The sequence below is a fragment of the Stigmatopora argus genome, chromosome 3 (genome assembly GCF_051989625.1).
Source record: "Stigmatopora argus isolate UIUO_Sarg chromosome 3, RoL_Sarg_1.0, whole genome shotgun sequence".
Classification (NCBI taxonomy): Eukaryota; Metazoa; Chordata; class Actinopteri; order Syngnathiformes; family Syngnathidae; genus Stigmatopora; species Stigmatopora argus.
The window spans coordinates 19,425,878-19,450,794 of record NC_135389.1 but is presented as its reverse complement, the minus strand read 5'-3'; the positions used below and the strand labels follow the sequence as shown (position 1 = coordinate 19,450,794).

Here is a 24,917-nt window from a genome sequence, read left to right as displayed (position 1 = left end):
AAGTAACCCCTGTAATTACCACTAAGCAGCTCAAGTAAATAGTTCTTCGGGCAAAAAAAATCAAAGTGAAGCATTGGTTGCATAAGCTGCCACGGTTTCACCCCGGCAGCTCTTTTATTAGCAAAAAAAAATATCACGGCCATTAGTCCACAGATGCGTTTTTCCCCCCTAACCGATGGAAAACCGAAGGCTGGGAGTGTGTGTGTGTCGGGAGTGGGGGGGGGGAGATATGTAACGTGAAACCATTCCAGATATGTGGGTTGCCAAACCCGTGCGCCTCTCCGCTTGTGTGCTACAAAGACAATCCACTCATCCTTCCTTCCTTTCAAAGTGCCTTCCTTCAATGGGAAATAAATGTTGCTTGTCGTTAGCATCTTTTTTTGGCCGCTTAGAAAAATACAACTTTGAAAGAGGAGGATGACACGTAGAGGAATAAAGTCCCTTTTGTTTTGAGATTGTGCAGACTCACGCGTTCGCTCGCTCGCTCGCTGGTGAACACGGCGGGCGGCCTCTCTCTTTCGCACGTTCACAGGCTTTTGGTCTCGGAACGCACATGCAAACGGGCTGAAAGGGTTAAAATTGCTCTCACAGTATTCAATGGGAATTTGGCCTGTGGAATGAATTGGTCCAACTTGGAAAAAGAAAACAAGAAAAAGTCTAAAAAGAAAATGGAATGCAAGTTAGATGGTCACATCTAGTACATGAGGCTAACATCTAAGTCAACTGAAAGCAAACCAAGGCGTGCTGAAAGGAAACCAAAAAGCTAGTATCCTCCTATTCATATATATATATAAAATAAAATAAAAATAAAAATAAAATAAAAATGGGTCAAAGGAGCACATTTTTTAAAAAGGTTGAAAAACCCCAGCCATAGACAGTTGTACAAATATTTTACACAAAAATGTTTCTCGTTTTACACGCCGCCGTTAAATCTTTGAGAGATGAACATAAGTTAATAAGACGTCAAATGTGACATTTGTCAGCGGGGGTCTGCCAAGGCCAGACGCTCGTCGACTTGGGTCACCCGGCCGAGCTGCCTGCAATGATAACGCCGTCGTCTGGTTAGTTAGACGCTATTAACTTAGTATTAGGTACAAAGAAATCAAATCTTAAATTAGACAAAAATGTCATTGAGAGGGACGACATTCACAAGTGTTTAATCGGTCGGTGAATTGGGGAAATAAAAATATGTATACTTATTTAGTTTAAAAAAAGAAAAAAGTACCGTATTTTCACGACTATAAGGCGCACCGCATTATAAGGCGCACCCTCAATGAATGACACTTTCCCCCCCCCATATATAAAGCACACTGGATTATAAGGCGCCCTGTCTATTTTGGAGAAAATTTAAGATTTGTAGGTGCGCCTTATAGTTGTGAAAATACGGTAATTGCCCCAAATTTGCAAGGTAGAAAAAAAATGTTTACCCTATTTTTCAGACTATAAGGCGCACCTGCCAAAGAATACACAACACAGTAACAATAGTCAAATGGAGACCAGCAGGCTAAATAGGGATTTGTTAACTCAAGATTTTCAGATAACTATAGCTATTTAAAAAATAAATAATAACAGGCTATCGGTGGTTAGAGCGAGAAAATAAACATGTTTAAGTTGAGGCAAACTATGGTTAAAAAAAAGTGAGCCTATAGTCCGGAAAATACGGTAAAATTCATACGAGAATATGCACGAATGTTGATTTTTTTTTTAAATCAATTATTCCTCGCACCATGTGAATGTTTCCAATGATGCAGTGCTGTCATATTTTAGAATCTCTATATAAATCTACCAAAAATATAGTCTATGTCCTTTAAAAAAGGAGCTAAGCAGATGAAAATGATTCCAATGTTAACTCTTCAGATAATAATGTTTTTTTTGTGGACACTCGCTCACCTTCAGAAAAGGCCGCAGTCCTTCAGGTTGTTTTTGATGATGACGTCGGTGACGGCGTCGAACACAAACTGCACATTCTTGGTGTCAGTGGCGCAGGTGAAGTGGGTGTAGATCTCCTTGGTCTCCTTCCTCTTGTTCAGGTCTTCAAACTGACACTGGATGTAGGCCGCCGCTTCCTCGTAAGTGTTGGAGCCTGCGGGGGGTGCCGGTGATCTTTCAAGCCTCATTTACGGTCACGGGCTCGAACGCGCGCGGGGGGATTTTATTTCGTCACCTGCATATTCTGGGTAGCAAATGGTGAGGGGGCTCTTTTTGATCTTCTCCTCAAACAGGTCCTTCTTGTTGAGGAAGAGGATGATGGAGGTGTCGGTGAACCACTTGTTGTTGCAGATGGAGTCGAAGAGCTTCATGCTCTCGTGCATTCGGTTCTGAGAAGGAGCCCAGGTTGAATGAGCAAGTTCTTTTTCTTTGCTTTGGGCTTTTTCTTTTCTCTTACCATTTCCTCGTCTTCGGCCAACACCAGGTCGTAGTCGCTGAGAGCCACGCAGAAGATGATGGCGGTGACGCCCTCGAAGCAGTGGATCCACTTCTTCCTCTCGGACCTCTGGCCGCCGACGTCGAACATTCTGGACGGATCAATCCATTTAAAATGCATTCACGTTATTTCTTGTCCACTGCAAATGGTGTGGGGCCAACACTAACTAATACTACAGTTACAGGTCATAGTGGGAAACACAAAATACTGTCCCATCGGCCGCAAACTTATAGAGACATCTGTCCTATATGATTGTAGTGAAAAAAAAAAAAAAATCAGCTCTCGATTTAAAAAGTGAATTCATTTTTTTCTGAAAACTAAAAAAGGGGGCGGCCCGGTAGAGCGAGTCGGTCTCACAGCTCTAGGTTCAAATCCAGGTCATGTCCACCTGTGTGGAGTTTGCCTGTTCTCGGGCCTGCGTGGGTTTCCTCCGGGTAATCTGGTTTCCTCCCACATTCCAAAAACATTTTGATTGGACACTCTAAATTGCCCCTAGGTATGATTGGCTGTCCGTCTCCTAGTGCCCTGCGATCGGCTGGCCACCGATTCAGGGTGTCCCCTGCCTCCGGCCCGGCCGGAGTCAGCTGGGATAAGCTCCAGCACCCCCACGAGCCTAATGAGGATAAAGCGGTTCCAAAAATGAGATGAGAACGAAAAAAAAGGTGACGTGAACTTGAAACCACCCACTTAAAGTGGAGCTCCTTGAAGGTGAAATGTGTCTCCACGATGCCGGTGGTCTTCACTCGGGTCCTCAGCACGTCCTGCTGGGTGGGCACGTAAGCGCCGTGTGATATTCTGTCCAGGTCATTCAGATAGCTGTCGAGGGAATTTTTTTTAAAATAAAACAGTTACTAGCTTGAAAGTGGGCGTCGCCCCGCTCTGGAGACACGCCACGTCGTACGACGACTCACTAGGCCGCAGAGTCGTTGAGTTGATACTCTCGGGAGCGGCTGAAGCACGCCTGCACTCCCGCGTCCTTCCACAGCCGCTGGATGACCCCGGCCAGCTCGCCGGTCATGAAGCCCTCCTCGGCCGAGCCCGCCAACACGAACAGCTGCCGCGCGTCATCCTGATCCCCAGAAAGAAAAAAAATCGTATTGCACGTAAGTAAATCCTGGCGTGGCTTTTCATGTAAACTTTCGAGGTAAAAAAAGGAGGTGGAAAACTTGCCTGGCCGTGGCTAAGTTTAGCTGTGAGTCATTTTTTGTCAAGACAGAGTCAAACTTAGTATCCAACTTGAATGTACACTTTGAATTAGTGATGTCCCAATTAGATATATTTGCACGTGACTGAGTCACCTGATTTTGACACTCCACAGATCTTATACCCAGGAAATGTATTTATATTTTTTTTGGGGGGGGGGGGGGGGGGGGGGGGCGGGGGGATTAACGATATGAAAATGTTGTGCAATTCTTTTGTCCATCCATTTTGAGTTACAGCTATCGCAACATTACCAAAGCAGAATTTCAACAAACCAACAACAACAAAAAACTTTACAAAACGGTTTTGCAGCAGCAAAATAAGGTTGCGAAGAAAGTTTCAAAAATGTATTTTAGATAAATAGTTATATAGCAAATAAACATGGTCACCCAATGGCATTAATTGAGCTCTTTTGGTCTAATGGTGTCAATATAAATTGATTGATATATTGATTTGTTTTGTATTGAGAAGACCTTGATCGAAGGACCAAATAAAAGTGTTTTAAACACAAAAAGAATCTTCATTTTAGAAGCCGTGCCAGGCAATATTTTGCCATCGTCAAGAGCACGGAAATATTTAAGATGACACACATTTCCTGAGTTTTCATAAGATGCCTTGAAAGGTTCGACCGTCTTACAAGTCAAATATAAATGAACCGAATAAATCAAACCATTTGTGGATTTCCAACTCTTCTTGTACAATACATTAAAGAGGGCCCCAGAATAAGGAATAAAGTGATCAAGGAGATGAAAAGAGTTTATATGATGAAATGACTTTCCAAAATGAGAACTTGACTTCAAGCATTTGCCTCTTCCATTGTTAAATGCGGTATTATGTAATTCTCCCTCAAGGCTGTGCTCCTCGTGGTGTGAATGATAAGTACAGAAATAGAAAGTCAGACAGACATAGTCACTGATTAGCACTTTTCTAAATAGTTCACAGAGCTTTCTGTGTTCGAGTCAGTTTTGCGGAGCCTGTCGCAGGTGGGGCAGGCGTGGTGTTCCCCCCCCCCCCATCATTAAAACGGGCGTTACTGTCATTTGACTCTGGCGATTTGAACGTGGGCCAACACTCACCGCTCTGGCCGAGTCGGCAAAGTCGATCTTGAGGCGTCCCATGGCTCTGATGATGGCGATGATGGACTGAATGGTGTTGCTGTAGACAACCGCCTTGTACTGCTTACACTCCTCCTCTGAGTAGCCCGCCTCGTGGATGATCCTGGCACACATTACGAGAACTCCATTATTAACAATCGTCTTCCCCGTTTCGTTATCGCTGGACCCCTTTTTTCAAAAATCATTTCGGCGAACACCGTTTTCGTAGCGTTGGAATCCGTGTCTCTTTCGTGGAATGACTTTTCAAGTACAAATATAAAATTGCCGTATTTTGCGCACGAGCCTTTTTGGTTTGAGATTTTAATATGTGGCAAGAATTTCAGAGTACTTTTTTTCTGCCATACTTATGAAACTCTTATAAATCTCTTGGAAAGTGAATTGGACAACTGTTTCAAAATTCTAAATACGGTCATTTCTACACGATAGAGTGCACCTGATTATAAGAACACTCACACTAGTTCACATGTGTCAAAGTGGCGGCCCGGGGGCCAAATCTGACCCGCCGCATCATTATGTGTGGCCCGGGAAAGTAAATCATGAGTGCCGACTTTCTGTTTTAGGATCAAATTAAAATGAAAAGTATAGATGTATATTAAATTTCCTGATTTTCCCCCTTTTAAATCAATCATTGTCATTTTTTAATCAATTTTTCTGTGTTTTTAGTTCATAAATCATTTTGTCAAATCTAAAAATATATATAAAGAAACAGTTTTAGATCTATAAAAACTGAATATTTAGGGATTTTAATCCAATTAAAAAATAATAATAATATTATATCTAAAATAGACTGGCCCAGGTGAAATCGAGTTGACGTTAATGCGGTCCGCAAACGAACCCGATTTGGACTACTACTACTACTACTTTTATAATCTGGTGTGCCTTGTAGCGCAGAAAATACGGTAGCTAAAAATGTAAGATGTTTGTTAAGATATTTTTCAGGAAGTTTTTTTTAATTTCATGTCATGAATTTTTTTGTGTTCAAGATATCTCAGCACATTTCGGTTCACTGAGACTCACGCGGGCAATAAGAAAATCTAACCACTTTCTGTTAGCAAAAACAGTTAAATGATCATTTATTAACAACATTTATGGATTTCTTCCTTTTGGTCTCTCCTCTGTTAACAAGCTAAAGCACATGTGTCAAACCGAACCCACCAAGGGGCCGCAGTGGGTCCTGGTCTTTGTTCCAACCGATCCAGTGCCGACATTTTAACCAATCAGGTGTCTTCTAAAATAAGTAGCACGTGAATTTAATGAACTGATTACATTTGCAAACGGTATTGTTGAGTTGGAATGAAAACCTGCACCTATTGCGGGCCTTTGAAGACCGGTTTGACACACCTGAGCTAAAGTAAATCGCATATCGGGTTCTCTAAACTGATTGAATAATTCACGAGTGCGACTTGGACAATAACATATGCAAATTCATTTTGGTTAGTTATAAGAAAAAAAGAACAAATAAATCGAAATTGGGTTTCCAGTGTGTGTTGACTTACTTCATCTGTTTGACAATGGTACTTTTCCCAGACTCACCAGCCCCTGAAGGAGATACAAAAAAAATGGGAATAAATTATATCACAGTCGAGCTATTTGCATCACTGAAAAAAGTGTGGTTTTCACTTTTAAACAGTTGGATGAAAAAACAAAAACATTCTTGTTTGGGGTACTCCCCAGCCGTACTTTAGAGATTCTCAAACCTTTAGACGAGCCAAAAAGACAGTCATTTTTAACCATTTTTTTCCCACAATCATTCCAGCAACGCCGTTCCGACGAAAGCCGCGTGAGCGACGGCAAATGCGCAAACGGAGCCGCACTTCTTCCAATCTGCGCAAACGGAATCTTATTATAGATGCGACTCGATCCGCCGTTGAGCCGCATTTCAGCGCAATTGGATTAATCAACTAGACCCTGGTGTCAATGGGATTACAAAGGGCTCAAGCGTCTCCGGGGTTTCTATTTAATGCAGGAAAGACTCGCCAGTAAAGTGAGAAATGATAATTAGGTCCCGTTTGAGCATTTTCGCGCCTTGAAGGAAGTCTTTGGCGGCCGTACACGATGGCAGCGACCCCTACGAGGCGCATCCTAGTCACTATCGTACAACAACCACTGGCCTCTGGTAATTCCCCACGAGATCCACGCATGTTTACAGGGGAGAAGACAACATTTTAATTACCTTCTCTCTGCTGGGACTACAACGTGCTCCCTGGTGAGGAGACATCATCAATGAGCAGATGACTGAGAACTTGGCAGAACATTTTAACTCTTTAAGTCGGGTCGGATGAAATGCCTGTAAATTTACAGAACTTCCCATTTTTGAAAAATAAATAAATCAATGAGTGAGAAATGTTTATTTTATTGCACTGTTTTGTGAATTTATGGGTATACGTGAGGTATTATTTGTGGTCTGATCGTGCAATTTTCAGAGGATCGGAATGTATCGATATAAAAAAAGAATTACATCAAAATTAGTATGCTCAATTCATCACTTTTTTTATGTAAAACAAAACATGTAAACAATTTTTTGCAACCTTTTTTTTTCATCTGCGATCCAATCGTGTAATTTTCAGACGTTCGGAATGTCTATCAATAGCCCAAAAATTAAAATCGCAACCAAAACCGCTCAATTTATCACTTTGAATGACCATTTTTTTAAATTTATGTAAAACAAAACAAGCCTTTTTTGCAACCTTTTGTCCTGCAGAACTGATTTACATAAATATAATCTCTGATGACTTTATGGCACTAAACACCTTTTTAATATGGCTATAATGCCGGGAAAAAAAATTGGATCTGCTTTTTTTTTTTAACTCCTTTACAAGTTAACAAACCGTGACTTGAGAACGGCAGATCTTCAAAATTAGGTGACTCACGTTAAATAAAAATACTGTATGTAGTAAGATCCAATCAGTGCTGTGCTAACGGTTTTGACTGGTCAAAGTGCAGTTCACACATTAAACATAAAAAAAAATCTATGTATTTATTTTCCATATAGCTTATCCTCAGTCAGGACTTCGGTGATCTGAGATTTATCATTGCGGACAGGAGGAGGGAGCGTAAAATGTAAAACATATCCAACGCCATCCGCACGGACCGAAATACGAAGCATTCAAATCTCTGTAGAGGATTTATTTCAGCTTGCGCGTTGACTATAGCAACGGGGACTTTGTTGACAGATGCCTGCCAATGGGGTGCAGAGTAAACGCGCAGACGTGCTCATTTCCCAAAATGTCAACGTAACATTAAATCAACATACGTTTATTGCAAAACGAGAGGTCACGTGATCCTAAATCGGTCCCGATGACATCATTTTCAAAGGAATCGAGCACCATCAAAAGAGCCTCATTTGTGACATCGGATTTATTCATGAACCAAATATTTAAACGCAATTTGTCTGCACTTCACAACATTTCGCAAAAACCCACTTAATGTATGGCTGTATTGTTGGATAGCCCCAAAAAACAAAAACTTCACAAGCAATAAATGGAAATCCGGCTATTGAAGCAATACATAGTACGTGCCATTATTGCATCAAAGGCATGCAAAAGAAGAGCACTCGAGCCCACACATCTTCACCAGCGCAGGGAATTGAGCACGCCTTTGGACGGCGGAAAGCAAACATGATCAATTCAAGAACGGGTCTCGCTGTGGAGGCGTGCGCTTCGCTCTCTTCCCGTGTCCCCCGTCCGTAATTGCTGCACATTTCGCCGTCAGTCAGATGACGCAGGTTGCCTAGCAACCGCTTATACATCCGTTTCTGTCCGAGACGGCAGGCGTTGGCCGCCATCTTCCAGCCAGAAAAATATTAAGTCACTTTAATGCTGGACGTCGAATTAGGTTCATTAGTATAATCTGATAAAATCCCATACGAGACCTGCATCCAAATTCATTTGAAATCAATATTTACAAATAGTTTTAATAATAGTTTTAATAATAGTATACCATCGACTCTGTTCAGCCCCAAACACTATGCTAACACAAGAACTTAATACTGGACTACCGGATATGCTAATGCTAGTCTAGCGCAATTTTTATCTAACTTTTAATTGAATATGCCTTCATGAATTAAATTTTTATTTGTGATTATATGCTACTAAAAAGGAGTAAAATAACATTGTAATTCTTGTGTATGTCGCGGTTTGACTTCAGTCAAGGCCAAAAAGAATGTTGAAATGAACTACGACCACACACACACACACAGCCTAAACAAAATCAATTGGATAAGGAATTGAATTCCAAAACAAATTCCCGAATTCTTTGTTCCCGAATACACAAGTCTGAATGGCTCACACTATTTACACCATAATGGCGATCCTTGTTAGCGAGGACAGCTAAATGTGAAGCAAATCTAATGATATGCCATTACAACCAAAGTTTGAAGTGAAACAACCAATAAAGATGTGCAAACATTTCTAATCTGCTTCAAATCGAAAAGATATATCTACGCTTGGCTTCTGATGTGTGGGATTTTCTGTTTTACGAATAATTGACTCAGACTGACTATCTTTGAATGCATCATCAAACCATTCAGACCAAATAGAGGAAGCCCTTATCAGGACTGGGGTGTGATGTGCAGCCTAGTCTGATCTGATGTAAGGCATATATATATTGACAAACAAGAATTAACAATTTACAAAGTGTAGAGAATGTAGAGGTAACACACAGTAGCCCCAAAAAACACATGGAAAATGCATTAAGATTCTCAGAAATGTAAAGTTGACGTGCCGTCTCATCTTTACGTTACATTGGCTGCCCTTGACGGCGATAGACGTCCAATCCATTTGGACTAGGAGGTTTTAGAGGGAAATGGATTCGACGTCTATCGCCGTCAATGGCACTGGAACGAAACCATTCGATGCCATTGGGAGTGAATGGGTTAAAATGTTAATACACGATACAGTGAGGTCAGTTTACTACATAGTAGCAGGGCAAAACGGTTCTCGAAATAGGTCTGATGAAACGATTTCCCCGTGAGAAAGAGCAAATGTTGATAATGAGCGGAAATACTGACAAGAGTTCTTCAAATTGAACCAAACGCCGCCACAATTGTTTATTCGGCTTGATCCGGCAAAGACAACAAGATTAAGTCAGATGATTACAATTCATTGGAAACTGTGACCTCACCAACCTGATATAACAATTAATTATTTTTAATAAAAAATACAAGGGGAAGTTGCGCTCTGCGTTTGTACGTTTTTTGTTTTAAATCTCAGTCGGCTAACTAATCCGAACTGGTGACGCTGAGTCGGCTAGCGTTAAGAAGCTAATTGCTAAATTAGCTTAGCGATTTAAAGCCAGTGTTGGGCGGCAGCGGCTGTCCAAAGTGGTGTTAATCCTCAACGGCAGACGCGTTTTAACCGTCTTAATAGATACCAAAATTGAGTTAGCGAAGGAAGAAAAAACAACAAATAACGCGTTAAACTTTTCTGCGCGACGAGAACCCTCGCCATTCAACACTAAACGACAAAATGTCTCCACTTGTTGTTTCGTCAAAGTTCAATAGAAGCTCAAAAAACGCAGCTTTTCCTGTCGTGTCATTGAATACAAAAAAACGGCAAAAAAATAAATAGAAATGAACTGGGATTTGAATAAACGAGTACAATGCAAGGCTTGGGTGTTGGCTTGGGGAAGATCCCCTTCTCGCCCCGACCGGCCCATCCATCTTTCTCTCACCGAGCAGCAACAGCTTCACCTCCCGGGCAGCTTTCTCTCCGTCGTCCCGGAGGTTCCTGTCGATCATTTTGCTGCGCTCCTGCGCTGCTTTGTCGTCCGTGCTCAGAGTACATCCCATTTTGTTCCCTTTGCCGCAGTCTGGTCTCCTCCGAGTCGATGATTTTGGGGTAAAAATGGACGAAACACAACTTTTTACGGGGAGTGCTATACGACATGCAACGGCTAACACCGAGCTAGCATCCAGTAATGGGAGGAGGAGGGTAAGGGAGGGGGAGAATCGGGGTGGGTTTACGATTGGGACTGAACCACGAGAACGCCCTTTTCTTCTAGATACCGATTACGCGGCTAAACCACGACAAATTTGTTGTTTTTGTCAACTTCCTGGCTCGGGGATTTGTTGTTTTATCCTGCTTAAAACGGAATGACTAATCGAAGTCAGCCTTGTACTGTATTAAAATTAGCAGCTTCCGGTTCTGCTCGCAATGTAAACGTTTTATGCGCATGTGCAGAGAGGTTCAACCCGATCCAAACAGCGCATGCGCAAGATATTCAAGTTTTTGTTAAATAAACGTTATTTGAATAGCTGTGATTGTATGTTAAAATCATTTCAAAACAATCATCTAGAAACATCGAATGACAACACACACAAAAAATACTTATTTTTAAAACATATTTATTTGTCTGTTTGTTTGTTGTTGTATTTGTGCACTTCGTGGTGAAGCTTTAAAGCTCATTGTACTTATATAATGACAATAAAAACCATCATTGAACGCTTAAATCATGTGAACGATTCCAAATGAGTAAAAATGACCGACAAAAATAGATTTGTTTTTTCAAGCTTTTTTTTGTCTCAACTTCAGAGCATTTCTTGTAGTTTAGGAACAAAACATTTGGCACTTTTCACAAACACTTTATAGTTCAGGCAAATGATTTGGTAAAAATGCTGGTGCTGGATTTGCATCACTCTGTCGAGAGCTGCAAATGCTCACTATAGCACGTTTGCATGCAAATCCTAAAAGCCAGGCGGTCAGTGATGCTGGTAGTGCAGAATGTGAAATAAAAAATTGAGTATATGTGCAAGCCTGAATTGAAAATCAAAAGCACAGCAGAGTCTGCACCAAATTAAAGAACATAATACTACATACATTTTAGCCAGTTACCAACCCTGGAGCTCATTAGTTTAGGCTTCAGGAGCTCTGCTGAAACTTCATTATAATATTCATCAAGGGAAATTGTAAAAAAAAAATCAAATGATCCCAGAAAAAATAAACCGTCAAGAAAAATGAGCCTTCAGATAAAATACAGATAACTCGACCATACTAAAACAACCAAGTTGTTCCAACCACAGTTTAAAAATAAACCCAAACAAAAAAAAGCTGGATTTAATGGGGAAGGTCTGTTTTTTTTTTCTCCGCATGGGATCGTCAAATGTGCTGTTCACAAATGAGAGCCCCACCCTGTGGTTCCATTTTCTCTTCTGTGTGACCACATCCAGCAATTCAAATGACTGTCAGATGACTCTGTTGCAGCTGAGGTCAGAACACCTGAAAATGAGCAAAAATAACATTAACAACACATCCAAAATGAAATCTAAAAGAACATTTCTTCCCAGCGAAGCCTTAAAAGTGCATCAAAACATCAGCCAAATCAATTCTGTCACACATAATCCAATTATTTTACTTGTCAGTTTGTTTATAAATGAAAAAAATATTGAAATATGAATCAGAATGAACAGAAAAAGGCAAAAAAAATGACTTAACTAGAGTTTAACCTCAAACTGTGTCCAAATGGGACGGCTAAAGATTGAAATGCGGTCAGAATTCATCATCTCACTTTGCATACAATTTGCAGTCGTATGCAAACGGACACCGGGAATCATTTCGCCATACACGAAAAAGGCGAAAGTGCACAGAAAAACGGCCTGTTTTGCAATTGTCACGGAAGAAAGAAAGCACTCATTTTGGCATTTTTTTTCTTTTCTGCAGGGGAGGTGATGTACGAATGTCGTCACGACCCAAGCATGTAAGTGCACTTCCAGGCAACCAGCCTCAAAAGACCCCGAGTGTGAATGGAGGGCCGATACTCAGCACTTTAGTAATGCTCATCGGGGGGTGAACGGCCTCCGTCTGGGACCTATTAGCCCCGAGACGTGTCTGTTCATTATTTCCACACTCAAAATTGCACGTAGGTTCCCATGCTGCTGCCGAACATGTTGCTATTATTGATAAAATACGCTTAAAAAAACATTTGCAGACAACAAACACCTGCAAACAGTGACAAAAAATAAAATACACTCTGGTTATGGTCTGTAACAACCCTCGATGTAATTTTATTTAGTATTTATTTTTGAAATATCTCACTATTCAATTTAAAGGCTGCCATTGACGGCATCAAACGTCCAGTCTACTCGGACAGGGAGTAGGAAAGACTTGCAGTGACACTTTCATCCACTGGGTGGGAGCAGAGCTGTGAAACATTTGCGTCCAGAAGGGATGCATTAACTCTTGTTTAATGAAAATAATACAAAAATAGAATAAATATAATACCCTGAGGTGGTGTTGGAATTGAAATGAAAGAAATATAATAATAACAACAAATAAATGAGTAAAAAAAACGTGTCATTTGTCCAAATTCCTTCTACCACAAGAAGAATCACCATTTCTACGAGAGTATTTTACATATTCAGCATTTTTGGGTATGTATTTATTTTTTTCTTTTAATTGACATGCAATCAGATCTAAAATTTTAGTTGAAAAGATGCAGGTCTTGCTGAGATTTGAACTCAGATCACTGGATTCAAAGTCCAGAGTGCTAACCATTACACCACAGGACCAGTTAACATTCAAATTCTAGGGTCAAACTTTATTTGACATTTCAGACAATACACTTTCATTTTTCTCCTAGCTTCCCTTGATTTTATTAAAAGAAATACGTACCTTTTTAAAACAGGAACATCCGCCAATGGCAATATTCTTAACATAGTCATGTTTTTTTTTTACGCAGGGCTGCGTCAGGGTTAAAGGTCACGGGTATTCCGTGTTGGTTTTTATGATGATTATTATAGACGTGAATTCTCATTCCCCGTTTCCTGTCTTAACCCAAAGTTTGTGGGCTATTAGAAATGAACATTAGTCAATGTCGCAGATTTTCAGTTGTAAGATTACGTGTCATAAATCATAGAAACAACAATTGATGCAGTGTGATGAATAAAGTTTTATCAAATGTAATCTAATTTGGACTAAATCCCAGAACTTCATGATGAATTCCTGGTGTATAAATGCATTTCTGTTGCTGTAGTGATCCTTTACTATATCACTCATATATTCTTTATCCTGCGCGTAGAATGATTTACGACTTTATTTCTTATTGGCTATTCCACTTTAACTAAAAGTGCTGTCAGTAAATGGTCCCAGTGGTGTTTTGCATATGTTAGCATTAAACAAAAGGACATCTGTTCAATTATTTCAGGTTTAAATTTCTTTTGCTTTTTCACGCTCACTTAAAAGTTATTTCTAGTGTATTTCAAATTTTTCCCGCGCCAGTGAACTCGTCCTCAAAAGTGTTTTATAGCGCGGGCTGCTGCCGTCATTGTGTTTGACTCTTCGTCATCCATTCGGAAAGCTGCTACGGCTCAAACGGGATGACCTCATTTTTAATAATAAAAAATATATAAAATTAAAAAAACAAGCTCGGGGCATGTCTTGAAATCCTGAAAAGGAAAAAGCTTCTTTCATTGTTAGCATCAATTTTCTTACTTCTGAGTGGTACGGGGCCAAATGAGTTCTCAATGTGTTTGGGCCGTCATGTGTTTTTTTTTGCAGGTTTCTTCTCTTGCGAGGACATGGAAAGAGAGAAAAAAAGATTTGCACTTTATGGTGAAGCTTTAAATCTCATTGTACTTGTATAATGACAGTAAAGGCATTCAATTCAATTTAATTCAAAGCGGTGATGTCACAAGTATTTCACTCCTGGCAATTTATAATCCTATACAGTACTTTACATCCTTGCGCCCTCAAGCGTAGCATCCTTTCATACTTTTCTTTACGTTTGTATTCAAGCCAGCTTTATGCGTTGGCCTTCTGAGTGAGGTTAACTTCCGCGCTCCTCTGCATAAACGTCAACAAAGGCTGTAAGAATCAAAAGAGCTAGCCGATGTAACAGAAACTGTACTTTCAATGTATTGATTTTCTATTTTAGAAGTCATTTCACAAGCTTAGCCCGTTTGTATAAGGATGCAAACAAATAAAACGGTCATAGTTGCCCAGTAAACTGCTGTAATAGTGGTTATTTGTCCCAGAGGATAAAGAATATATCCTTCGAAAAGATGAAAATATCAATAGAATTGTGTTCAAGACCTGTTGCTAAGAGTGAGTTAGCACTAAAGAACAATGCTAGTTGTTTTGCTCCAGTTAGCATGATGTGGTTGTTTTAGCTTGAATTTAGTTTGAGAGTGAATTTAAACTCAAAGTGGAAGTAGACACATTTGAAGCGGGTTTCTGGAAATGATTGTTCACTATCTGCAAAACTATCTGGTCAAGAAATGGGTTGAGTGATAAAACATATTATAAATATAACGTATAACGTAAGGCTTTTGTCGTTGTTCTTGTTACTATTTCAACAATACTTGACAGCTAAACGATGCAAACTAATCTCATTGTTTTCCACCAACTTAAAAAAAATTGAATTGAAAATAAAATTGAAATCCCTCAGAGGCAGTCTTGGCTCATTTTGCACCACCCATGCGCCCCCTTGTGGATGGCGCATTGGGCAGTCGCCCATATTGCCCATAGGAAAATCTGCCCCTGAACGAACTGTTAATATAATCAACAACATCAACTTGAGTCACTTATTTAGCAAAAGCCAGCTAGCTACATGCTAAATCATAGCGCCTCATTTAGCAAAGACAAAGACTAACACCAACGATAGAATGACTTCAAGCAAAGTAGTGGTACTTTTGCGAACACGCGCATTGATGACCAATATAAAAATCCCCCCCCCCAGACGACTCATCTCCAATACGACTATCTTTGATAAATCACCTCCGTCCGACCCATTTCTTATGATATTGTCACGTCAAGTGCAACCATTCTTCTTGGTGATAATTCCATCAAAGTAAGGTCAACCAACCAGCAGCTGGCGTACCCTGCGTCACAGGTTCGCCGAAAAGGTCAAAACAACAGAGTTTTAAAGGTTAACGTCCTGCAGCGACGGAATACAGCAGAGGGGACGATCGGCTTTTTTATTTTTCTTACTCGGGCATCGATTGTGCCTGAGCATTTGAGGCTTGATTCCATGCCGCGCACACATCAGGCCTACAGCTGCGAGCGAGCGAGCGAGCGAACGAACGGAAGCCACCGCGCTCTCTCAAACAGCCCCATCTCGTCTCTTGTTTATTCAAATTTGCTCCTCTGGCTGCGGGCTTACAACACTATAGTCACTAAAAGCTCCTGTAGACCCCCACAACCCCCCCTCCTCCGTCGCCCTCCCTCCATGCCTTAACTGTCTATCAGCACACACAAACACACACATACACGAACACACACACACACACACACACACACACACACACACTGCCAGAGGAGGAGCAACATCCAGTTACTTTCTGCTCGTTCCCCGTGAGGTGACAGTAACATGGAGCACATGAAGAGCGCTCATCCGTGTCACTGGAGGTGAGATTCCTCAACAAACTTTGCAGGTAAGGGCTTTCAAAAGAAAAAAAAATGGGTCTGATGGGATGAGGATTTGGTTTTTGGATGAGAAGAGATGCTTGAATTGAACTCACCTAGTAAGCGTTGGGTTAAATGATGGAAAGACGTCTTCTTATGTTCGGCGTAGATTCCCTCTTTTGAATGATTGTGCCGGGATCCTTGGGAAATACAAAAATTCGATTAGTGTGTCAGGAGCGCATTATTGATCAAAAATATCGTTCTATGCAAGTGATGTGGTGGGAACGCAAGAAAGGGTTTGGCTGATAAATTGAATAAATAAGGTTGTAGTCATAAAAGGAAGAACATTACATATGCATGGAGTGAAGAGTATTAGTAAATAGAGGCAAGATTTAGCAAGTGAATTTTTATTTTTTTGCTGTGATGTTACATTTTTGTAAAGCAAACTGTCTTGGTCTCAAACATGCAGGCTGGGGGCCAATTGTGGCCCCTTAAGTGCCATCAAAGTCGATAAAAGTGAGCTCCAGGTTTTTTTTTTGAGTCAATTTTTTTACAGGAAAGCTAGCAAAGCTCAGGCTAATGACAGTTTTAACCGATGTTGTAATTAGCAACAGCCGCTTAATTAAAATGTAAATGTGGCACCATGTAGAGGGATAATATATTATCGAAATGTAATTTCTTTCAAAGATAGTAAAAAGTGGGAGACATATACATTTTTTTAGTTGAATACGGGATCCTCCCCCAACTTGAGAACTTAAAAATGGCAATGTTTCCAAAATAAGGTTAATGAGATGACAACTGTCATAATGTAAAGAACAGTTCACATTCTCAACTTTTTTTTCATGAAGATTGATGTGTTTGGATTATTTGTCCTTTTTTTCAATACTAATCATTTTTGATAAGTTTTAGACTCCTGTTTTAGTCACACTGTACACTACTAACCACAAGGCATATTATTATTTTTTTTAAAAGATGGTCCTCTTTCTATGATGAAAATTTGCTCATGCCACAAGATGGCGGCATATCAGTTTCTATTAAATCATTGACTACCATTGACAGTGCTCGACGTCTAATCCATTTTGACAGTGAAATCATTTGGATAAAAAGCCACCAAAGCTCTGAAAGCTAGCAGTAAACAATATACTATCGCTGCGATTGGCTGGCCACTGATTCAGGGCGACCCTAATTAGGATAAAGAAAATTCCGAAAATGAGATGAGCTATACAAGCGCAATATATAAAAATCCTTTTGTAGTCATAAACTAGCCTAAAAAAAAAATCAGGATTTCCAACTACGGCTTCCCTTCATTGGAGGAATCCCCTGAGTTGCGTCCAGGAAATGAGATGACTGAAATAAAGTTATCTCTTAATCACCGCGGCTGCTTTGCCACTGCAGCCGAATCTCCCTTGGCTGCCTTTGTTCCGATTGGGAACGCCGTCTACTATTTTAGATAAGCCTTCGTTACACCCCTCGCCATTTCACGTCAGGCAGATGTGAAATTTCCCACTTCTCAGTGCTCTGACACACTTACGGAAGAGGGTTGGGTCCACCGAAGAAAGTACATATTAATATAATCATATCATATACAAAATAGAAGATCAACATAATTAACTCATTCAGTCACATTGATAGCGATAAACATTCAATCCTTTTAAACTCCATCTGAAATGGATTTGATGTCTGTTGCTGTCAATGGCGACCATGATTTAAGGAAATTTGTACTCCATCAGCAAACAGTTTGTAACAGAAATAGACTGAAACTCTGATTACCACTTTTCTAAAGGCCTTATTAAATGATGCCATCTTGTGAGAAATGATGATTTTATTATCTATTACAAAAAATTGGCGTTTTGGTGCTAGGAACAAAATGTATCTTTTTTTTTCCAATTAGGTAAATTGATGTATGAGCTGGCCAAATTGACTCAAGAGCTCCATCTCTAAAATAATTGAACTTCAGGTCACAGAGCCTGACCTCAAAAAAGCTGTCATTATGTCTGAAAACCAAATGGTTATTACTTGTGGGACACCCCAGGGGTCAATACCATGACTCCTATTTTTCATTCCATTCAAATTCCAGTCTGTAGATAAAAATAGTTTTTAACCAGCTAAACAAAAGGTAAATTACTGTCTTTGGACTACTTTAATCAAGCCTGGTGCTTTTTCTTGCCAAATAAATTGAATTGAATCGAATTGAATTGAAATGTAGTTTAGCAGTTGCATCATATTATATTGGAATTATAGCTCATTTTTGCAACCACATTAAATCTCAAACTTAATTTATAAGGACCCCATAGGAAATAGAAATTAGATTATGTTAGTCATTCATTTTAGCTAACTTTTTGGTATAAAACAGCAACAAATTAGCATTATCTTAAACCATGTCAAGCCATAAGACACTTTTTCCCCTTCATAAATTCATGCATTTATGAATTATTTTTAAAATTGTATTACAATATTTATAAATGATTAGATTTGATACAGACATATCTTTCTATTGCACATAAAAACGTTAACTATTACCTGTTTGGTAGCACTTTTTCATGTAGTTTGGACCCAAGCAACCTTTTTCTTTTCACAATACGGCGAAATTCACTGCCGGTTTCCCTTCCCAGTCGAGAAAGATTGGACGTCTATCAGCGTCAGTGGCACGGAAGCATATTTCTTCATGCCTGTGAAAACATAAGAAGATGATATGATTCCACAGTTAGACACAGCTCCCTTATAGCATCCTAACTCTGACAAATTGGACCAGATGACAAAACAAACTCTGTGATGTCCGTACATTGACCTGAAAGAAAAACCAGAATATCGATATCGATGCCACATGGCAGAAGTTGGTGGTCGTGCCACAGGAAAGACCTGGGATAGGTCGGTGATAAGTAAGGAATGGAGTTAGCCAACCAGTAATGAAGTTTCACATGGCTGTAAGAGCAGGAAGGAAACATCGCTCAAGGATACATGATGTTATCATGTGGTCTAATGGAGCCACTTACAGGCTCGGAGTAGCATGCAATGACCCTCCAGTGTCGTTACATTGATTTTATAATCAAAATACATGGCTTCATCACGTCGTTGCGTTGGGCGTATTTGGCCGCGTTTGTTTAATGAAGTCCGATGAACCCCTTGGGCTTTCAAATTGTGTTTTCTCAGTCTTTTGTACCGTTTTAAATGTTCGGTGGATGGCGGATGTCAAAGCGTGTGCTTTTAGCCAAAGCACTATAGCGCGTTTGGACGTTTAGCGTGGGCGGCGCTAGCGGAAACATTAGCACTGAAAAGAGTGGGAAAATAAATCATTTTTAAGCCTGTGGTTGTTATTTATCTCTGTATGGTGAACACCCAATGCAAAACATTTCGTTTTTTATGTCATGTAGTAATCATCAATGTGTTGTACGAGTACTAGAAGGAAGCTAGCTTAGGTGGGTATGCTAAAGTCAGGTTTAGTTGTTTCATTACTCTTCAAGACTTACCTTTTTTTTAAACGTTAGAATAACTATTGTAAAACAAACTTTTGATAATACCATACTTAAAAAAATGGCATAACTAATAAATATGAGTTCAAACATACTTTCTCAAGATTTAACGCTAGGTGGCTAGGCAATGTTTACTTTAGCGAGTCATCTACAATAGTAGAAGCGGGCTAGCTTATGTGGGTATGCTAAAGTAAAGTTTACTTGTTTCAATACATTTCAAGACATACCTTTTTTTAATAGTACAATAACTATTGTAAAACTCCAGTTTTGATAATACCGTACTTTAAAAAATGGCATAACTAATAAATAATATCAGGTCAAACATACCTTCTCAAGATTTAACGCTAGGTGGCTAGCCAATGTTTACTTTAGCGAGTCATCTAGAGTAGTAGAAGCGGGCTAGCTTAGCTGGGTGTGCTAAAGTAAAGTTTACTTGTTTCAATACTTTTCAAGACTTACCTTTTTTTAAAGGTACAATAACTATTGTAAAACTCCACTCTTGATAATACGTAGTTTAAAAAATGGCATAAGATAAAAATCAAGTCAACCCTACCTTCTCAAAATTTAACGCTAGGTGGCTAGCCAAGGTTTACTTTAGCGAGTCATCTAAGATGGTGCTTTAAAGGACTGCATTCATAAATGGAGATTTCTGTCACCCCCCAAAAAGCCAGATTTGCCATGTTATGAGATGTCCAAGTATTTTCAGACAGTTCTCAATTCTTTCTCCCTTACATCTTGAAAAAAAGGCCCCGCTTGATCCTTAGCCCGTACATTAAAGGAATAATTTGCTCGAGATGCCTTCAAAGACCTCCAAATGAAACCCAATTGTCTTTCAAATGAGCCTGCAAGATGTCACAAACGCATCTCGCTCATTCTTTTTGAGCCTAGGGGAAGCCTGCGGCTCAACGGCAGATCGAGTTAAAAATATCCGTTCCGTATTGGCGCTAAAGGGCGGCTTTTCGGGAAAAAAAAGGGTGGTAATACAGTTATTTCCGCATCAACAAAATGACGAGGCCACAGATACAATCCGTTGGGCACCGACCGGCACATTTAATTATTAGTAATACATCTTGTAGACAGTCAGATTTGAAATGATGGAGTGGCTCATTTTGGTGTGCATTTTCGAAACGAGGCCGCCGTGTTTTCAAACAGCTGCCGAAAGCTTTATTTGTTCACCTGGTGGCTGTGCACATTTACTCGGCGTAAGCTGAAACATTGTCAAACAGCTGCTCGGCGTTATCAATTTTGCAATGGTGACCTTCAAATGTGGGAAGTAATGAAAGTAGAAAAATACTTTTTCAAGCCCTCTAAAAATGAGCTGTTTTACATTGAGCACATTTGAACTTTGGCCTTTGTACAGCACTCATTTAAATACTATGAATTAAAAATAACTAAGAATTCAACTTATTTTGTGAATAACTGAGTTTATTTTGAGTGAAAATGCCCTAAAAAAAGGAAGTGAGCTGAAAATGACCTCAAACCAACACGAAGTGACCTACAATGGAGCCCAAAACAACATGGCGTAAAATAAGCAACATGAACATGAAACGAGCCATGAACACCCCAAAATCAACAGTAAATGACTGGGAATTGAACCTGGATCGAAAGGAAGCAATCCAGGAATAGCCCGAAATGAGCAGGAAGTGACTCAACGAGAAGGAAGTGATTTTCAGGAATGTTACCGACAACCAGACAATTTGTTTGAATTCAAGTGCTTTTATAAAATAACCATTTCATTTACATATTCATCAATTAAAAGTAGAATAATATAAAAATACAATACTTTGTTCTAAAAATATAACAGAAAATTACATTTGTTAAATAACTAGAAAATAAAGTCATTTGCCTTATGCAGAACAGTCAAACTGAGGGAATATTAACTAGTGCTTTAATGCTATTTCATACCTGTCAACCTCTGCCGATAACTGCCCTTATAAATGATTATGATTCCCCTTACAAACCCCCCAAAAACCTTACAAACACCGTACGACTCGTACGAGTCGTACGGTGTTTGTAAGGTTTTTGGGGGGTTTGTAAGGGGAATCATAATCATTTATAAGGGCAGTTATCGGCAGAGGTTGACAGGTATGCTATTTCGTGAATGAACAATGGCTGCCATTGATGTTGATGTCAAATTTCTGCAGTCATACTGTGTGACCACACCCAAAAGCCAGCGCAAATGGAGACTGCGAATACCAGCAGCGTGGTCGAGGCTGGCCTCTTCTCGGCGAGTCCTTACACCACGGTGGAGATCGCGCTCATCATTCTGGTGGCGGGATCCCTCAGTCTGATTACCGTCATTGGAAATATCCTGGTCATGCTCTCCATCAAGGTGAGATGCTTTGAATTAAAATGGCGGTCAAGGTGGATGATGTGGATTTTGCTCCTTTTTCTATTTCACTCTGGTCTTGCTAGCCTTTTTGCCAGGTCTCCCACATTGGAGAAGCAATCAGACGGCAAATGTCCGGGCGCGCAATCGAATCAAAGAGGGCGACCGTACATCACGCAAAAAAGATTAGCATCTGACAGCCTTGCTCTGTGCGGTTTCTCCAAAGGTAAACAGGAACCTGCAGACCGTCAACAACTACTTCCTGTTCAGCCTAGCCTGCGCCGACCTGATCATCGGCGTGGTCTCCATGAACCTGTACACCGTCTACATCGTGATCGGCTATTGGCCCTTGGGAGCGGTGGTTTGCGATTTGTGGCTGGCGGTGGACTACGTGGTCAGCAACGCCTCGGTCATGAACCTCCTGATCATCAGCTTCGACCGTTACTTCTGCGTCACCAAGCCGTTGAGTTACCCGGCTCGCCGCAGCACCAAGACGGCGGGTTTGATGATCGCCGCCGCCTGGGTGCTGTCCTTCGTACTGTGGGCGCCGGCCATTTTGTTCTGGCAGTTCGTGGTAGGCGGCCGAACGGTGCCGGCGGGGGAGTGCTACATCCAGTTCTTCTCCAACCCGGCGGTCACCTTCGGGACGGCCATCGCGGCTTTCTACCTGCCCGTGGCCATCATGATCTATCTCTACTGGCGCATCTCCAGGGCCAGTCGTAGTCGGGTCCAGAGGGACAGCAGGAAGGCGTCCGGCACCAGCGCCGGAGAGGCTCCTAGTCAGGAGGACCAGGGCGAGAACCAGACCCAGAACAACTGCATTCAGAAGATAAGGGAGCAGCTCAGGGAGGTGGCGCAGGCCAAGGAGAAGGAGGCGCTGCAGCAGCAGCAGAATGGAGGCACCCCTTGCGATGAAGGCAAACCCGAGCAGGTGGAACCGGAGGGGGGAAGCGTCCGACCCTCCACGTCGACGGAGAAGGAGGCCTCCGTTTCGGCGCTGAAGGGACTGAACGCGGTGAGGAGGATGACCCCGACGCAGCCGGCCTCCAGGGCAACATCCTTGACAGACTGCCAAGCCACGAGAACCATGTTGAAGGTAAACTATTTGATTCCCCCACAAATTGGGACTTTTTTAACCCTTTCTGGACGCACGTTTAATTCCTTGGCTTCTATTTACCAATCTATTTTGACCGAGAGGGGGCGAACGAACGTTCGTCGCCCCATAAACCACACCCCCAAAACTCCCTAAGCTCCGCCCATGCAGTTATGTCACTTCCACTATCATGACCGACCAGTCTGTGTCCAGTTACATATGAACACAGTTTTTATTTTTCACATTCACCTTGTTATCGAGTCCACCAGATTCAAACCAAACGTACAAGCCGTCGCCATTTAAAGCGACACAAAAACTGTTCCCAAAACTTTGCTGGCAATTTATCATAACAACATAATGCACGGTGGTGCCATCTCAGAACAAAAATACTCGTATAAACCACTTCTATCAACAAGTTCCATTTCCAACAACAAAACTGGTCCGAGCCAATTTTGAAAAGCAGCAAGCATTGATGAAACAATTTCCCCACAGTTGACGAGGCAGAACACGGTGGCCAAGTGGCGCAAGAAAAGCGTGTCGTCACGGGAAAAGAAGGTGACGCGCACCATCATGGCCATCCTGGTGGCCTTCGTGGTGACGTGGACGCCGTACAACGTGATGGTGCTGATCAACACCTTCTGCTCCGTCTGCATCCCCAACGCCTTGTGGACCATCGGCTACTGGCTGTGCTACATCAACAGCACCATCAACCCGGCCTGTTACGCCCTGTGCAACACCACCTTCAAAAACACCTTCAAGCACCTGCTTCTGTGCCAGTACAAAAACATACGGGCGGCGCGGTGATGTGGCCGCCGCCCACATAGACTCTGGCCGCCAAATGTAAACTCAAAACTGACAGGTGTACTTTTCTTTTGCGGTACTTTGGCGCCTTGAGGCACCAGTTTTCCCCGCGGTAGAACTGAAGTTAGTCATTTCGCCATGGTGATGTTTTACCACTTCACAAGGCCTAGCAACGTTGACGTCGGTTTTTTTTGGCATCCTATTGTTTTACCCTTTGTGAACCAGTGCTAATTATCGTAGGAGCGGGGTACTCGTACAGTAATCCCTCGAATATCGCGGATATTGTAGACCAGACATGGCCGCGATAATCGAAAAATGCCGAAGTAGGGTCACCCCTATTATAACTTTTTTTTTCTTTATTACGGAGTCCTAGTAGCAAGAGTGGCTTCCGCTTACGAGTTTTAGCGTGGATTTTCACATTTTTATGAACTAAAAAACAAAACAAAAATTTAAAAATAATTAATAGCGGAAAAAAATCACAAAGTAGTGAATTCGCAGTAAGCGAAGACGCGATAATCGAGGGATTACTGTATACCGATTGCTAAAATGAGAAATACTATGTATACTAAGTATATCATAATACTATCACACAAATCACCATGCAGTATTATCTTCATCATTCCATGTAAAAAAAAAAATGCTAAGAACTCTAAGCAATAGTATAGCGTGTATCATTGTACTCATCACGAGGTGTGTATGGATAAAGCCATAAACTATTCACTAGGACAATTAGCGAGCTATTATTGAGTCATGTTTGTATCTGTGATGTGGGCATGTTTTCTCTGTAGTAAAAGTATCACAAATGTAATATTTATTCACACTGTTCCTCTATGAATTGATGTTTACGTAAACATGTCGGCCTCTAATAAATCAAGACATCAAAGAAATGTTGTGGTGTGTTTAACTACAAAATTGAGATTAAATCATTTCTGTAACTGATTGAAAAAAATAGTACTGCTTTAGAATTATGCGTCATAAAAGAGGATGTGAAAGAATATTTGGTCAATTGACGCAAGGTTGAAGCCCATTGGTTTTTGATAGCTAATTGCTACTCCGCTATGCTAAAGGCAACAACGCAAGTTTAATGTAAACATGGCTGCTGCGTCTGTGCTTTTGCTCATTAGCCTTTGCGATGTTGACAACAAAAC

General features: G+C 40.9%; 2 protein-coding genes, 1 long non-coding RNA gene and 1 other non-coding gene across 4 annotated transcripts; 1 reads left to right on the top strand and 3 right to left on the bottom strand.

Annotated features, from left to right (window-relative positions):
* Nucleotides 1–73: 73 nt before the first annotated feature.
* On the bottom strand, nt 74–10,904 carry LOC144071095 (guanine nucleotide-binding protein G(i) subunit alpha-1). Its single transcript, XM_077595907.1, has 9 exons — nt 10,411–10,904; nt 6,237–6,279; nt 4,702–4,843; nt 3,337–3,494; nt 3,113–3,241; nt 2,387–2,516; nt 2,165–2,318; nt 1,891–2,083; nt 74–1,037 (listed from the first exon to the last, which is right to left on the bottom strand). The coding sequence occupies exons 1-8, from the start codon at nt 10,526–10,528 to the stop codon at nt 1,893–1,895; spliced, it is 1,065 nt and encodes a 354-aa protein (XP_077452033.1). The 5' UTR covers nt 10,529–10,904; the 3' UTR covers nt 74–1,037; nt 1,891–1,892.
* Nucleotides 10,905–11,066: 162 nt separating this feature from the next.
* LOC144070902 (uncharacterized) lies at nt 11,067–16,274 on the bottom strand. The gene is made up of 3 exons (XR_013299493.1): nt 16,193–16,274; nt 14,166–14,240; nt 11,067–11,954 (listed from the first exon to the last, which is right to left on the bottom strand). It is a non-coding gene; the product is annotated as an uncharacterized LOC144070902 (long non-coding RNA).
* Nucleotides 13,172–13,243, bottom strand: trnaq-uug (transfer RNA glutamine (anticodon UUG)). Its single transcript has one exon. It is a non-coding gene; the product is annotated as a tRNA-Gln (tRNA).
* On the top strand, nt 15,971–24,220 carry LOC144070900 (muscarinic acetylcholine receptor M2-like). The gene is made up of 4 exons (XM_077595414.1): nt 15,971–16,105; nt 21,691–21,878; nt 22,102–22,971; nt 23,461–24,220. Exons 2-4 carry the CDS (start codon nt 21,726–21,728, stop codon nt 23,770–23,772), a joined length of 1,335 nt encoding a protein of 444 aa, XP_077451540.1. The 5' UTR covers nt 15,971–16,105; nt 21,691–21,725; the 3' UTR covers nt 23,773–24,220.
* The last annotated feature ends 697 nt before the right edge of the window (nt 24,221–24,917 follow it).